General features: G+C 51.5%; 1 protein-coding gene across 2 annotated transcripts in view; it reads right to left on the reverse strand.

Moving 5' to 3' along the window:
- Window positions 1-308: 308 nt before the first annotated feature.
- LOC139829505 (uncharacterized) overlaps window positions 309-17196 on the reverse strand; it is a 37593-nt gene continuing 20705 nt past the window's right edge. Inside the window, exons 3-4 of one of the 2 annotated variants that reach the window (XR_011741998.1) lie at window positions 9571-9721; window positions 309-6051 (exon numbers count right to left, since the gene is read on the reverse strand). Coding sequence is in view for 1 of the 2 variants with exons in the window: in XM_071817242.1 (XP_071673343.1) it covers window positions 8560-9721 (1162 nt within the window). In the remaining variant the exon portion in view is untranslated. Of the gene's footprint in view, window positions 9722-17196 lie in introns of both variants that reach the window. The other variant, XM_071817242.1, reaches the window with a different exon arrangement.

The raw sequence follows: 17196 nt of genomic DNA on the forward strand, positions 1-17196 counted from the left end.
GTGGTGCTGTTGCGGCGGTGTTGTTGTGGCGGTGCTGTTGCAGAGGAGCTGTCACAGTGGTGCTGTTGTGGCGGTGTTGTTGTGGCGGTGCTGTTGCAGAGGAGCTGCAAGGGCTCTGTGTCCAGCACAGAGCTCAGGTACGAAAAGCCGGGGTGCAGCGCGGGCCCAGCCCCAGGTGTCCATCCTCCACGCAGGAGCCAATGCACATTGCATTTTGCTGTGGATCTCTTAGGAACCAGATCCACTGCCAAAGTGACTGGTGAAAAGACCCTGCTTAATACTATGTGACCCACCCTCCCTTCCCTGCATCTCTCATCCAAAGACCTCCACATATCTCTGGAGACCATTTTCTACCTTTGAAATATGAAGTCCAACTTATTCCTGCATCTGAAAGTAGTCCTGAAAATCACCCTCGGCCCTCAAAGTAACCGAACAGAACTGGGAAAGAAAGGAAACGTGTCTGTCTCGTGCAACCGAGGATGGAAGTGCGGTGCTGTGCTGAAGCAACCGTGTCACGTTCTAGATGCTGTACAAATCGTATGCGCTGTGGAAGAAGAGCAGCAATCTAGCGCGATGTGCCTGTGGAACTTGTCCGGGCTAAGACGACCTCCAGCCAGGGTGCAGCTCCGGCTGCCACCGCGCCCCGCGCAGGCAGGGCCCCGCTCAGCGCCCGCCCGCACCGCGCTCCGGGCACCGACCGGGCCCAGCGGCTCCTCCCCACGCGTGCTCTGGGGCTGGGGGTCCGGGGCGGTCGAGCCGAGGTGCTGCGCGCGGGCAGGGAGGGCGGCTGCTCCTGTCTGACCACTCGGAGGAAGAATGCGACCGCACAACATACCGCGTAACCAGACCGGCTGTAAAAGTCACTTCTGGAATATTAAGAATGGGCCTGTGATGCCTGCACAGGTCTGCAGGGATTGTTCGGCTTGCTCGAGGGGAGGAGTTCACAGCATTTATTGTGCGCTGCATCACACAGAACACATAATTTGACTTTTCAGAGAATACCCCTGAAGCGAAACATCATTCAAATGGCAGAAAAGGGAGGGGACCCTTTCCACGGAGGTTGTGCGCGGATGACAGCCTCAGATACATCAAAACGATCAAAAACACTGCTGCAAGAGTCTTCCCACTGCTCGGTCCTTACTGCTGTGAGGATAAAGGGACAGGACCTGCATCTGCAGCTACAAACACACTGTAGCTGCACCTCGGCTGTGAAAACTTACTTTTATCTTCAAGGGTAAACCCAAGTTTTGCTTTGGCAGGTGAAACACAGGAACATTTCTGGCTCCCGAGCGAGACCTCGCCGCTCCGCTGTGGGAAAGCAGAGCTCTGCCCGCGCTGGGCCGGACGGCGGCACCGGCCCCGCTTCCCGTTGGTGCCGGTCCAGAACATTCTATGTCAGTAAAGGCTGCACAATGAGAGGGATCCAGATGCTTCACCCAGATGATGCATAAAATTCAGGAAATTCAAATACACATCTGGTTACTAAAAAAAGCAGTAATAAAAGCAGAATTTCTTATTATTAAGAATGACTTTTTTCTTGGTTAATATAAAGGTGGTTGGTGCAGGTAGCGTCAAGACGCTTGGTACTGGAGTGACTCACTCCCCAGGGCACAGGCCGAAATCGTGAGCCCCACTCCTGCTACCGCCACGTCCCAAGGCACGTTTGACACAGCCGACGTGGGCAGAGGAGAAAACCACGTCAGCCGAACCACTGGGACCAGCGCTCCCGGGTGACAGCGAGAACGGCAATGGAAACACGACCACCGCTGCCAGCCAGGACCAGGGCTATTCTAAAGGCTCTGCGGTGATGAAAAGCACAGTAAAGGGGGAAACACAGACGACTGCATCAACGAAGGGAAGTTTCAGAGAACAAAAATGTATTGGGTCCATTTGGATCCATTTGTACGTAACAAGTGAAGCATCTCTCAGCTAACTGGCTCAAGCTCAAGGCAGACAGACAGACAAAGGACTTCACTAAAATCAAAGTTGCAATGACTTGTAAAACATGTCTGTTGATTCCTGGTTTCAGCCATCCCCGCTTCTGTCTGTAAAATCCATCCCACAAGCTGCAGTGGGTTATATCCCAAATGAGATTATTTTACACACAACTACATTTAATTTGCAGTGAGGGGAACACCTTGGTTTATGTCCACATGCCTGTTTAATTTGGCTTCTGATTATTTAATGTCACTGCTGCAGAGGCAGCCTTTATGAGGCACAAAAGAAAATGTAATGAAAATTATTCACAAGCCCAACTTCTGACCAGTAAAACCAAGAGTTTGATGTGAGAGGCAACGTCCCCATCTGGTACTTCTCTTTGAAAAGAACAGCCCACGTGAAGGATTTATTGTGACATTACAATGCTTGATGTCAAATAATCTAGCCAGAGGAACAATATTGCCCTAAAGAGAGCCATCAGGCCCCGCGCGACATGGGTATTTGAAGGGATTAACTACACTTAAATCAATATGGGCAATGAAAACAGAAATAACCAATCTCTTAGCTGCTCAATTATTTAAGAGTGTCTTTAGTCCCCACAGAATGGAATTAAACGCTTGTTTAAGAGGGCTGACAATTAAATCTATTTCTTTAATGTCGAGATGAGGATGTGGGATCTGCGCCTGCCGCGTGGCTGCAGGTGACGCTGCAGAGGGACCGCGCGGGAGCCGCTGGGCCCCCGACTGGCACAGGGGTTTCCCGTGGGGGAGCGGCCGCGTGCCCCGCACAGACGAGCACGTCTGCTTCCCCAGATGTGCGGCGCTCCAGATGTGCAGCCCTGGCAGCCGCGCCGGGGGACACAGCGGCAGCGGCAGGACGGGCAGGACGGGCAGCAAACGCCCACCAAAGCCCCGCAGGGCCATGGCGCTTCTGTCCCCGGTGCTGCTTCCCGGCTCTTCCTTCTCCTCCTCAGTGCCACGCCTTAACAGTACAAAATGCTGGCTTTCACATTCACAGAATACTAATAACTAAGTGTTCTTTCAGGTGATAACGTAAGTGTAAGATCATCTAATTGAAGTGGGCTGACAATTTCCCAGTTATTTGAGTTTTAAAAGTTTGCCTGACCTACCCCGATATTGTCAAAGTTTTCTTTAAAAGACGTTTCACAGGGAACCGCTCTGACCTTTCATGATGACACTATTTCTCCTGAGGTGTTTGTTCATCTCAAGTGCAATGAAGAAATTCCTGGTGTGGAAAATTCTAACAAGACGTTGTGTGTTCAGGTGACAAAGCGGCGGCGGCAGGAGCAGGACGCGGGCGGAGCGCTGCGGGTCCATCCACCGCACCGCAGCCGCCCGGGCGCCCGGCGCTGCCGGTACCGCTGCCTCCAGCCAGAGCCGCGCGCCGGGAGAGCCGGGAGAACTCATGGAAAAGAAGCTTTCTGCAGGCTGGTGTCCGTCGGTTTTTCAAAGGCTTCTGTGAGCTGCAAGACTCTTAAAAATCACAATTCTTCATTTTTAGGCTGCTTCACAACAGAGCAAACGAAAGCAGAAGCCCTTCTCCTCTGGTTTGCAAGCCGCACGTCAAAGCCATTCTCAATGTGCCGTCCTGACCGCTTGTCACTCGCTACACACAAGATCTTCCTACAGCTTCCATCCCTTTTTCGCGCTTTGCATCTGTCCATTAAAATATCACTGTGGTTTAATGTATTTGTTTCTTTCAGCTAGGAAAAAAGTGCAGCCCATAAAAGCTAATATTTTTCTAAGTATTTTTTTAAAACAATTTGTGGAAAAGTACTGCAGAAAATCATTACTCATTATTTTATCTTGACACTTATAAGCGTAACAGCTTGGAGGTATTGTTGATTAATGATTTCTGGTCCCTCTGATGTTCTTGTACTAACTTGTCCACATTTCAGAGTCATAGAGTAAGGTGTAAAAAAAAAAAGGAGAGAGAGAAAGACAATTGTCACTTTGTAACCAAAGACCGTGGATTTTATGGCCCGTATGTGCCCTGACAGCTTTGCATGCAATCCTCAGCTTCAACACCCTCGCTATCGATCGGAGGGCTGTGATGCTGCGATGCTGAGCCTCACCCTCTGCACATGTCTGGTTTTGTGGTCACACTGTTGGTTATTTTCATGCCATTATTTTGCTGATCATCACCAAATGATTTATTTCCTCGTCTCCTGCATCAGTATTACACAGCTGTTCATTCCTCTTTAGAGCATTTAAATTGCTTTCTGTGCCCTTCTTGCCCTATTACTCTTGATACGTTTCACAGCCGTTTCCGCGCTGCTTTGGCACACATCTTTCAGCCACACATGACCCTTCTCAGCTGCAGCTCCACTGACGTTGCACCAGTGCAATCCACCCTGGAGAGCTGACAGTCTGGGTACAAGATGATTCACAACAGGTAAAGATCACAAGGATCTGCAGAACATAAGGCACCCGGCGCCCGCGGGCAGATGTGGTCACAGCACATCTGCAGCCTGAGCGCTGCCGATGCTTTTATAGCCACGGTCGCCTGTGCCTGCAGCTGCACATGTGCGTGGGGAGCGCGCCGGGGCCCTGGGCACTGGGACCGGGGAGGTGCGGCGCCGGCGCCCCGTGAGCTCCTGTGCCCAGCCCAGCCCCGCTCCGCCCACGCCGGGGCCGGGCTGACGGCTTATGGGGCCAGCATGGAATGAAGTCTATGAATCCAAATCTGGAGCACTCATTCCTCACCAGTTTACTTCTGCAGCACCCCAAGGATACGGATCTTGAACAAACGTGACACTGCCGGAATGCTGTTAGAGTCTGTGAAGCGGGGAACCAGCTATTTTGGCCGATAATCTTAATGAACTAAGCAGGATTAAGAAACCGAGGTAGAGCGGATGGTCAGTCTCCCATGGTGCCAGCTGTGCCAACACCTGGTGTTAGAAGAACTCCTGGGAACTGAAAACTACACAGGAATCTCTCGCTCCTTCGTCTGTCTGTCATTCTGGCCTCAGCTGCTGCTGAAGGCTGGGTTCCGGACACACGGACACTGCGCCACAGGCAAAGGAGCTCCATTTTTCTCATCATATTTTACTTTCCATCCCCTTTTACTCTACAAGAATTACTGTTTCTGCACACTGCATGTAAACACTGTTCCGAAACGGCGGTTGCAAGCTAGGAAATACCCGTCCAGAGCTGGTGCCGACCTCCTCCCCGTCCCCCTTTTAGACCTGAAAACATCTTCTGATTCTCCTGGTAGGAAGACACAAGTGCCAGCAGGAGACCTCCACCCAAGCCGGAGAGGAACCAGGCTGTTTGCTCTCAGGACGGGCTCGTGCCGGCTCTGCCGCAGCTGTCCCGACCCCGGCACCGCGGCTGCGGGCGGGAGAGCGTCGCGCTCCGGCTGCGCTCCCGCTGCTCCCACTCGACAGCAGACCGGTCTGACATGGCTCTTGTCACTCAAGCGGTGCAGAGCGCAGATCCCTTTAATCCATCTAACAAGAAGTTCTCTTGTCTTCTCTCAGCACCAAAACTAATTACACAGCAAACCACAAGCGTGTGGTTTCATGCAGGGATATAAGGAAATAAAAGACAAGTTTTGCATGAGGGTATCCAGAATACCATCAGACACAAAGGCTGTCACATTTTGCTTCCTTTCAGCCCATTTCCCACACCTGAGGAAAGTCAGGGCAGTTTCGCTTAAGCTTAAGACTTAGATCCTCAACTAGCCTCACCTTTCCTAATGCCAAAGCCTTTGCTCTTCACAGCAAGCCCCTCTGTAACTCCTGATACAGGTTGTCTTCCCCAGGCTTTGCTGCAAGCTGGAGCACATTACACCCTCTGGCTCTGTGTCCACCTCATCCACGACACAGCTCAGACACCGGCCCACGCTTCGGAGGACTCACTGGTGGCCACGGCCGTCACCGCTCGCTGTAAACGCTGCCTGTGCCAGCCTGGGCCTGTGCTCTTCAGTTCCCTTTTATTCTTATTTTTAAAGATTCAACAGAAGAGAGGTTCAGCCTTTTCCAGATGAGAAAACAGGGATGTTTTCCCCATGTCAATTATTTTTACTGTTCTCTACAGCCGTAGCACATCTGGAGCATCACATCTTAACTGCCTCTTGCCCAATTGCCAGCTGAGGGACAGAAAAACAAAATCATGCAAGACAAGAATTCATCCAGGGCTGGTGCTTGTCGCTTGTCTTGGTAACTGAAGGTTGGTGTTCAATGGAAATAGAGTTGTGTCTGCTTAAGCAGAAAGATGAGGAATGAGCCAGAAGCAAAATAAGAGGTCTAATCTCCCTAACACGAAGCCCATTAACATGCACGGCATGGGGTGCACGGAGGGAACTCCAGAGTAACTCATCCCCGTTCCCAGCCCCGGGAACACGGGGTCACATCAGCGGGAAGGAAGGCGCCGTGAGAACAGTGAGGCTGTTCTCCTGTGAAGGGACCTGACCGGGCCGTCCGCGCTGGGAGGAGGGTGCTGGATAGGCTTGATATCAGCATTTGACTTGTGACTGTACTGTTAGTATGGGCTGCTGGCGTAACTGTAACCGCAAGCACAAGAGCGCAGGACGCGAACGCTGCCTCCAGCCTCCGCAGCCACCTGCCACCAAACTGATTATTTTCTGTCCTGCAGAGCTCTCAGGTCAGGAAGTCAATCAACTGATCACAATGGTATTAATAATTGCCAAGTGTTCTCCTATAAATGAACTTCGGGACAGGGCCACTATCGGCCGTGGGAGTAATAAGGGCTCTTCTTGTGGGTGGTTCAGATTTGTTTTTTAAACGCAGTCAGCAATGGTCACGAGGTAAGAACTGCACTTTCAAACTGGTTTCACTGCTTATCACTTGTGTACAGCAAAGTGACGTTGAACAGTGAATGGAAAGATACAGCTTTCAAGACAGTGAAGATGTAGCATTTCTCCGTACCTGTGACCCCCTGCTCCAGGTGCCCTGCAGTGCAGCTGCTGCTCGGGTGGATGCACAGAACCAGCTCATCATCTTTAATGTACAGTTTCAAACACCTGAGCTGAAACACTTCAGGCCTTCCCGACCCTGGTGAAGAAAGCCCTTCCCCGGCTGGCGGGCAGCGCTGCTGGTGCTGCCTGTCCCCAGGCAGCTGTCCCCACTGGGACCCTCGGCAGGGAAGGGGAGCCCTGTGGCCAGACGGCTCTCAGGAGCTGAACATTCCTCCAGCAAACCTTCAATCCACCTGTTTCTAAGCTGTGCCGCAGCTCCTCCCCTGCCAGTGCACCTTTACTCCTATTTACTAGGCAAAGCGGGGGGTTTGGCCAGGGAGCGGTGGGGTGCGGGACCCGGCTGGGCGCTGCGCTGGGGGCAGAGGACGCCGACCAGCTCTGCAGCCTGGGAAGCCCATCTGAGACCTGAGAGACCGCCCGGCACGGGCTGCGAGGGCTCGCGGAATGCTTCCTATTTGATTCATTTGTTGGAACGTAACATAGCCAGGAATACCTCAGAAATCTCCCCAGATGTCCCCCTCTGCATCTCTTCTACATTAATGTGAACAAAATCGATGGAGTCTGAAGTAAGATGCCCTTTATAAATAAAAGATACAGCGCATCTAAGGCGGCAGTGACTTAGCACTTCCCAGCCTGTCTGAAAGCCCAGGCAGTTCTGAACGCAGCAAAGCAGCCAAGCGTGCTGTGCAGAACTGCAGAGAAAGAGAGGCAGGCCGGCCGCTCCACCGAAACGCGCTGGAAGCGCACGGCTCGCGGCCCCATCCTCCCCAGCGTGCGCCGGCGACGGGAGCTGCAAACGCTCCGATCAGTAGAAGCCAATAATTCTGCTTATTCCTACACAGAACACAGGGAGTAACTTGAAATTTGAACCTTTTTCAAGATGCACTTTAACTGTAATAAACCAGCATTTCTGAAGCAATGTTTCTTACGTCTGTCACTATGGCAACCTGCGAGGTGCCAGTGTGACAGGAAACCTGCGTTACGAGGCTGCATCCCAAGTGGTCGTACCAGAAGGCAAAGGCAGTATCATATATGCCGAAGAAACAAACACAGTTTAAAAGCTTCTTTTCTTGTCTTAAGGCAGTTCACAAAGGTGTTGAGCAGGACTTTTCAGCAAACGCAGAAAACAACCTGAAGCTTGTCAAACAGCTCAATCTAGAATTACCTTTTAGAAAGCCTTTCAGACTATTGCCTCCCCCAGCCATCCGAAACTGTGACACCAAAACCATGGCTTTGATAACCAATTCTAACTGCCAGTAAGAACTTCTTAATAATTAAACATTCAATATTAAAGAGCAAATAAAGAAAAACATCAAGAGAATTTCTCAGCTAAAAGGCTTTAGTGATTATCAGTGGTACGGAGCTCAGAAACCACGTTCTGCCCTTGCACTGCATTTGCGAGGAAGGCCGGCGCAGTCTCAGGACAGACGCTGGTAACGTCCCGTAAGCAGCCCTGGCTTGCCGTGAAAGCACAAGTTCCATTTTGCCACTTTTGACCAAACCCATTTTTCCTACAGTATCTACATTGGAAAGTTAACTTCAAGCCGTGAGAGGGAGAGAAAAACCACTTTCAAAAGAAGTCCTCTTCTGTGTGTGATCTTCGAGGATATTTACAAACTATTAAGTATTTTGCTTTTGTGTTACAGAAATTAAAATCCTTTAAGAAACAAGTTCAGGCATTTTGCTGGAAACAAATGTCCTGACCTGCAAATTAATGCCAGTTCTGTAGTCAGAGTTCTCAGAAGGATAAACATTTCTTGCATACTTATTGAGCAGTGTCTGCCACTCATCCTGGGCCCGCTCAGGAGCCACTGAACCAGACAATCGCCTTCCCCCCAGCCCCGAGGTGAAGCTCTGATCCCCGTGAGGCGGCGGCACAGACCGGTCCCGCGGTCGCCACCATCGCTGCCGAAACCTGCATCCCCCGCCGGGACCGGGCGCTGCAGCACGGCCCGTCTGGGCAGAACCGCGCTGGGACCAGGGCCCCGGGCCAAGACCCGCCCAGAGCCACGGAACAGGGTGGGCAGGATCCGACCTCCCCTGTAACAACGCCTGCCCCCTCCCAGAGCAGCTGGTGTTTGCAAATATGCTCTTTTTTACCTCCTCGCTGGGTAGCAAAGTTTCACACAGCGGGAATCTCCCTCCCAGGTGACCGAAGATGTCAGAGGTAAAACCTCGAACCACACACAGCTGCGCCGCAGTCGTGGAGACAAGAAGCGTTCCACAACTTTGGTGCAACATCAGCCACGCACCAATGTCTCTGCTTTCACGGGACAGAGCCTTGTATAACGAACACACCACGGAGGAACAGCATGCAATAAAGGTGCCACAACAGAGGCTCTGCACCTTCCATGAACAAGATGCCCAAATAAAACAACATTTTCTGAAGCTAGTGTTTCCAATCAGAAATGAAAGCATCTCCGACCAATAGACACATCTGTAACTACTGGATTCGGAGCCAGCACCGGCACACAGGAGCCCATCTGGACTCTGCCAGCCCAGCCGAGCCCCCCGAGCTGGCAGGAGCTTCACCTTTTGATCAGAGTACCCGGGGCGGGACCCACGGCACAGTGGGGACAACAGGTTACTCAGGAACGGCCAGAGAGGCACCAGCTCTCCTGCAAACAGCCTGTGAGAAGCAGGACATCCAGAAATGTCTAGTTCACTCACCTCTGCCATGTTTCCAGCAAATCTGGTGCTGTACTGTGGGTACACAGGGTACACAGGGTCATAACAACGCAAAACACCTGGACGGGGAACACCTGCCTGTCCCTGTTGCTTGCAGGCCGCTGACTCCGCAGCTTTGCAGAAAGCAATTCCCCTGGAAAAAGAGACTTCTATCAGTAAATAATGTAAAACTTGCAATGAGACACAGCGAAAACAGAGAGGCAGAAAAGCTGTGGGGACACCTTGTTCCTCTGACACAGGGACGACACAGACTCTACATCTGCACCGTACGCTTCGCACCTCAGCTTCTGAGCTGGTACTCCTGACAAGCCACGGCAGGTCTTTATTTCTTTCCTATATGGACACTGAACCTGTAACACAAACTGGATCTGCTACATGTACCTTCTGGATCTGGCCTCAAAAGCCTCTTTCCTGAAAACAGTACAAAACAGAACTGCAATTTAATTATGCATGGTAGCCTTCTGCAGCGTCACAGACACGTGCGCAGCGTGTGGCGAGGACGACGATAACGTTATTAAGGTTCTCAGGACAGACTTCTTCGATGACACGTTCACAAAGACCCGGGCCCAGTGCTGTGAGGCCACTGATCCTGCTGAGGATTTCACAAGACGGAGCTTAACAGCCCAGACCGCAAACCCTGGCGGGCTCCTTCCCACGCCGCACGGAGGCCCCTTTTCCGTGCCGTGCTCTCCTGGGACCGCACCAGCGCAACACGGCACTGGAGCTCCCACCCTACAGAGGGCTGGTATAGAGGTATAGAGGTATAGGGGTATAGAGGTGGTATGTCCAACATGAGAGGCTCAAGCTAAAATTCCATCCTCTTTTAATTTTCTTTCTTTTAATCACCCCAGAAAAGTCACCATTGGTTTTTCATGACAATTTTGGTCAACTTCCTTTCCTGGGAAGAGGACGCTGTGCCTGCGTAAGCAGCAATTTTTTGTCAGCTTCTTAGAAAATTTCAATATTTCGGTTTCATGTGCTCGCTTCTGGCTTCCCCCAAATATTCTTGCACTCCGACTTCTTTTTTAAAACACAGAGGCATAAAAAATGCTGCACAACCATACACCTATGTGTAAGGAATAACTCAGGAAGTTCACCATAACTCATACCAGGAGCAGAAACAAGTCCATGTCTCCCACAAGAAATGGGAAATACAGATGTCCTGCTCTTCTCGTTCAAGCACTCTTCAGAACCCGGAGAAGAAACACTGAAAGTACAGGATCAATGCCGTTTAGATGGACCCCTGCGCACTGTCTGCAGGCGCCCGTCGTGCGCGCTCTGCCGCGGGTCCGCGCTCAGCAACGCCCAAGGGTTCAGCGCCTTTGGAAACCCACGTGAAGCCCACGGCTGTTGGCCACCACGCAGCACCGCGCCCCGGCGGCGCGATCCACCGCGCCAGTGCAGAGGGACCAGGGAGCTCCTCTGCTACCTTTTAAAGTTTTTTAAATTCACAGAAGAAAACAATAATATCATTTCTAAAAAGTGGAATGAGGTCATAATTTGTTTGTGGGCATTCCACAAACAGAAGAGAGGCCAAATTCATTTAGTAAATGATTCACCATGAATTACACACCCAATACAGACAAAAATAAAGTTCAGGCACACAGCCACAACCCAGCCTTGATGGTTTCAGCCTTTGCTTTCTCTGCGAAGTGGTATTTCATTAACAGAAATCAATGAGAAGATATTAGGTGCTTTCTTACTATCTCCATGACTGGAGCAATAGCATCTGCTGAGCTCAAGGGCCAGGAGGTCAGAAAGAAGGACCTCGAGCGCAGGTAGGAAATCTCAGCACCCAGAGGTGAGGCGGGGATGCGAACAAGCTAAAAATCATTATTATACAGAAATTGTGTCTGATAATAATAGCGGACAAATACTGTCCTTTAGCCAATACTATGAAATGGGTAACAAGTTCACTGCAGAATTACTGGGACGTTTAATGGATTACTCTGTCTCCGAGATGCTCGATGGAAGCAAACACACTACTAACGATCCAGCCACAGCGGCCCCTCCTCCTGCAGCGCAGGTCCTCCGAAGCCCCCGTGCCCGCCCGCGCGGAGCACACCAGGCTGGCGGCAGGAGGAGTCTGAGGTGGACACCGCTTGGGAGAGCGCTGTGGAACAGCTGAGCCGGGGACACCGGTGCCTGCGGAGGCGGGGGCTGGGACGGCCCAGAGCTCCCGCACGGCCGCGGACACGGACCCGCAGAGCTCGGGCGCCAGAGGGGCTCCCCACGCGATCTGTGCTCTGGGTTCATCCAGGGTGCCTTTTCATTAAAGATGGCTGAGCATTAAGACGAAGACAAAGACAGTGATGGTGAACAAAAAGAGCTGTGTATTTATCAAAAGGTTTCGCATAAATATGGTGCTGGTGAAGGGTTTCAGCTGTTTGACGTCTCAGCAACAGTTTAAACAATAACATCCATATCACAGAATGGTGTAGATAATATCTGCAATAAAACTGGGTCCTTTATGTTCAGAAGCAGACAAAGCCAGGAAAGCACATTGATAAATGAAGCCGAACCTGCGCATTTCGTTGTGGTGGAGCTCCCTCTAGCTTATGGCATTAACCTGTATCTGTAAATCATACTTGCTTAAACTCATCCCTCCATTTTCAGGGCAGAAAAGGCTTCCAATTTTATATTCTTGGAAGCAGTTATGACATTTATAATTTGGGTGAAAAAACCCCCAAACCAGCCCCTAAATCCCACTGCTGGTTCAATGGCGTTAGGGGTCCTGTGACAGCACATTTCACACTTCTAAAAGAACAGCACAGGGAGGCGTCTTCTGGCTGCAGCAGCACCCTCTGCCTCCTCCAGCGGGATCCTCGCTATTTATGTATGTAAATATGCATCTTTACTCCCTTGCTTGAGAGAATCAGCCATTCTAAAATGGCAAGGAGCAAGTTTAATAGATTCTGCAAGGTTATTTGCTAAATTAATGTTACTGCATTAAATAAACGAGTCTGAGTAACCCAAATTCCTCACCAAATTATCTAATCACCTTAGCTTATTGACAAGAACAAATCATGAGAAGTGATTAAGAGGGGTCTCAGTCTGATTAAAGGCAGGGAAGTCGCCACCACGGCTGCTCTTGGTCACAGGGAGAGTTCTCACTTGCTGTAGCTGCCGAAGCCGTGCAGGTTCCCTTTCCAGGATTCTTCTGCTCTTCAAGGCTCAGTTAATGACAGTAAATACTGACTGTTCCTTTAAAAAAAGGTGGAATGAACGGTGCACTATGGAAACACTGCTTTGCTGAAATGCTAATGTGAGGAGATTAAGAAGACATTTCTGAAGAACAATATCCAAAATCTGAAATGATAAGCAGGCAGAGCTACACGGGAAGAGTTAATTAAAAATCTCCACGGCAACTTATATTCCTTTGTCACCAAACAAACGCTCTGCTGCTGACACCGTACCTGGAAACGGGAAAGCAGCTGCTGCAGCTGGCCAGAGAGCGGAGGAGGGGTTCTTGTTAGCAGGGTCCTGAATATTCTGCATTTTAAATGCATTTGGCCACATTTCTTCATAAATATTGCTCCCTGGGTTTTCTATTTAACTTCACAACTACTTATCATAAGCTCCTTTGTAACCTGAAAAATTAAGTTCACTCATGTTAAAATGAACAAAGAATCAGCTTACTGCAGACTTTGAAGAATCTGATTCAATAGGAGTGAATATTAAATTCAGATTGGAGACCGAGAGACAAAACCTTCTATATACCTTGTTGGAGAGACTAAAGCACAACGTGAAACTCTTCAGGGCTGTAACTCTGTCTATATTATCGCTCTCTCGCCCCCAGTAAATTAATAGATGAGATTCTTTCTATTTTTAGAAATTACATGTGCTGTTTCAATGTTTCCGAATGCTGCTAATTGAGAACCTGGATGCTCTGAAAATCGTCTAATCAGAATGCTGACCGGTCTGCGAAGCAGCAGCACTGAGAGAACATGTTTAAAATGCACCGTCTGCTGAAGCTGGCTCTTGTAGTCAATGGCGAGTAACCCACACAGAACCTGCTGCAACTCAGGTTACTTCTGAATATGTATTAAAGACGTGAGTGAGAAGAGAAAAGGAAGATTGTGAAGGGAAGAACAGCATGTCTAGTTCCATTATTCTTCTTTCTAACTACTACTGCTCTTGTCAAAGTGTTTGGTTCGCACAGTGTTTTAGCAGACAGGTTTACGCCTCCGTCCCTGCGCCAGCGGGCCCAGTTGGAGCTGCACCCGGCCCCGCGGGGGCTCGGCCGCACGCCCCTCCGGGTCCGTGCTGGGTCCGTCTGCCCAGCTCTACTTTGCCACTTGCTTTGCCCATAAAATTCGGGACGGCCTGGGGCGGCAGTGGGTGACCAGCCCGCAGCACAGGCTGCCGGACGCCCGGGGCCCAGCCAGGCCAGAGAGAGCCTGTTGGGGTGAGCGGGACGGCACTCGCAAACACCCCTTATTTTCACATGCACTCCCATCCCAGGGATAACAGGCTGAAGCAGCAACAGGCAGGTCACAGCTGAGCAACATACTTCTCTGCAAACACTTGCCTTAAGGGAAGCAGACCAATTTTTCTTGCATCCTCTGTTGTCATGCAAAGCTGCACTTGAGTTCATGAGAAAGACTCTTAAATAGGATTATTCACAGGCAAATGCAACTTTAAAAAAATGTTTGCTAAAATGTTTGCTACACGATTATTACAGGAGGTAAGAAAAACAGATGCCAGATACACTGACCTACAGTGCTGCCCGTGCTGAAAACCCCAGCAGATGAGGGCCAGGCCCTGGAGCTGTGCTGCCAGCTGCTCCCACCAGCGCCGGCCGGCGCAGGCAGCGCAGCCAGGGAAAGCCCCGGGGCGCCCAGCCCGGCTGCTCCTGGACAACTGCAGGTTCACCTGCCAGCCGCGGGGACACGAGCAGAGGGACAGCCGGGCTGCTCCTGGACAACTGCAGGTTCACCTGCCAGCCGCGGGGACACGAGCAGAGGGACAGCCGGGCTGCTCCTGGACAACTGCAGGTTCACCTGCCAGCCGCGGGGACACGAGCAGAGGGACAGCCGGGCTGCTCCTGGACAACTGCAGGTTCACCTGCCAGCCACGGGGACACGAGCAGAGGGACAGCCGGGCTGCTCCTGGACAACTGCAGGTTCACCTGCCAGCCGCGGGGACACGAGCAGAGGGACAGCCGGGCTGCTCCTGGACAACTGCAGGTTCACCTGCCAGCTGCGGGGACACGAGCAGAGGGACAGCCGGGCTGCTCCTGGACAACTGCAGGTTCACCTGCCAGCCGCGGGGACACGAGCAGAGGGACAGCCGGGCTGCTCCTGGACAACTGCAGGTTCACCTGCCAGCCGCGGGGACACGAGCAGAGGGACAGCCGGGCTGCTCCTGGACAACTGCAGGTTCACCTGCCAGCCACGGGGACATGAGCAGAGGGACAGCCGGGCTGCTCCTGTACAACTGCAGGTTCACCTGCCAGCCGTGGGGACACGAGCAGAGGGACAGCCGGGCTGCTCCTGGACAACTGCAGGTTCACCTGCCAGCTGCGGGGACACGAGCAGAGGGACAGCCGGGCTGCTCCTGGACAACTGCAGGTTCACCTGCCAGCCGCGGGGACACGAGCAGAGGGACAGCCGGGCTGCTCCTGGACAACTGCAGGTTCACCTGCCAGCTGCGGGGACACGAGCAGAGGGACAGCCGGGCTGCTCCTGGACAACTGCAGGTTCACCTGCCAGCTGCGGGGACGCCCAGCTCGGCGCCTGAGACCCGGAGCCCGGCCACGCACCCGCGGCCACGCTCCCGAGGGTAAACGGCAGCACCTCTCCTACAAATTCACACGCGATCCTCCGTCTGTGGCTTGGGTACAAGTGTGATAATTGTTTAACTGAAGGGTTATGGCTGGGAGCAACACATGGACTGTCATTTCCTTAATGCCACTGATACTTTCAAAAGCTAATTAGCACATGCAGTATCATCTCTTTGGGTTGTTTTCCTTTTGTTATTAAATTCCATATAACTAACAACTGCAGTGTAAATTAATTCATGCTGCAAAGTTGGCTGCAGCTGTATCAGGCCGTTTTCTGCTCCGTGACAAAGAGGGCACTCATGTTCTACCCAGAGAGCAAGTGGACTTCACAACAGGTGTGATGAACAAAGCTGTTGCTCCATTTGAAGCAAAGTGGTGTCCTCATCACCCTGTGTCGAGCTCTCCCTGCACGCCCAACTGCAATGGAGCCGGAGCTCTACTGTCTCAGGTGCTATAATTGTATCTTTTACACTATAAATATAAACAAAGTGTGCATTTAAGAAATAAAATGGTGGGAAACAAGTGTCTGGAAAGTCTTTTTCCCACTGACACAAAGATTAGCTCACACACGCTGTAAAGCTGTGGTGGTGGGGCCACGTGGAAGAGCAAGAAAACTGTCCCTGTGGAAAGTGGTGAAGTGAAGGGGCGGCGAGGGAAAGCGCTCCCGCTTCCACACAGCTTCGCCGCTCCTCAGGCAACAACAGCCACCCGGCTGCTTCCAGAGAAACACACGGCATTTTCTCCTCAACAGTATAATTAAAATTAATCATTTCTCTTTCAAAATTTTGTTACAGATTTGTTTCAAATCTGGGTGAAAGTTTAATACTAGATGCAAACCAACCCCATTTTCTGTTGAAAATATGCTGCAGTATAAAGTTCAAAATGACTGTATTGTTATTCTAAACACTAAGGTATTTGTTAATGTGTGAATTATGAAATTAATAATTTTTGATATACCACTATTAAGTAAGTTGCCAGCACATTCTGGATTAAGCTTCCTAAAAGAACCCAGTGAAACCCGGGGCGAACACACAGACACTGGGCTGGAGAGGTTAGAAGCGGGTTTAATCTCTTTTCTCCGGCAGCTCTGCCCCATCGGGGTGAGGAGCGGGGCCAGGAGCGCCCAGGGCCCCGTGACCCCCCCGCCCTGCGCGGGACAGGACGGCCCACCCGCTGCCGAGGGCCGGAGCTCTGCCAACAGTGAGAATCCTTCGATACAACCCTAAAATCATACCTCGGTGTTCATTTCTACATAATAAAGTCAAGGAGAATCAGTACAAATTCAGGGACAGGTTAGTGCAGCTGAAGCTCAGAGATAATGTGATGTGTGATTTAAAGAGCTCATAAAAGCAGACAGCTGGCTTTAGAATCTATGGAAAGCAATAAAGCAGTTAAAAATTCCCCAGTTGTAAGGCCCATAGATTTCCTTATCTTAAATTCTTTGGTCACCCCCCGGAGCAAACCGTGGGGCGTAATCCACGGGGAGCAAACCGCGGGGACAAACCGCGGGGACAAACCGCGGGGAGGAAACCGCGGGGAGCAAAACGCGGGGACAAACCGTGGGGAGCAAACCGTGGGGAGCAAACCGTGGGGCGCAATCCACAGGGAGCAAAGCATGGGGATCAAACCGCGGGGACAAACCGTGGGGACAAACCGCGGGGCCAAGCCGCGGGGAGGAAACCGCGGGGAGCAAAACGCAGGGACAAACCGTGGGGAGCAAACCGTGGGGACAAACCGTGGGGCGCAATCCACAGGGAGCAAAGCATGGGGATCAAACCGCGGGGACAAACCGTGGGGACAAACCGCGGGGCCAAGCCGCGGCG

This window comes from Patagioenas fasciata, chromosome 20 (genome assembly GCF_037038585.1).
Source record: "Patagioenas fasciata isolate bPatFas1 chromosome 20, bPatFas1.hap1, whole genome shotgun sequence".
In the NCBI taxonomy this organism is placed as follows: Eukaryota; Metazoa; Chordata; class Aves; order Columbiformes; family Columbidae; genus Patagioenas; species Patagioenas fasciata.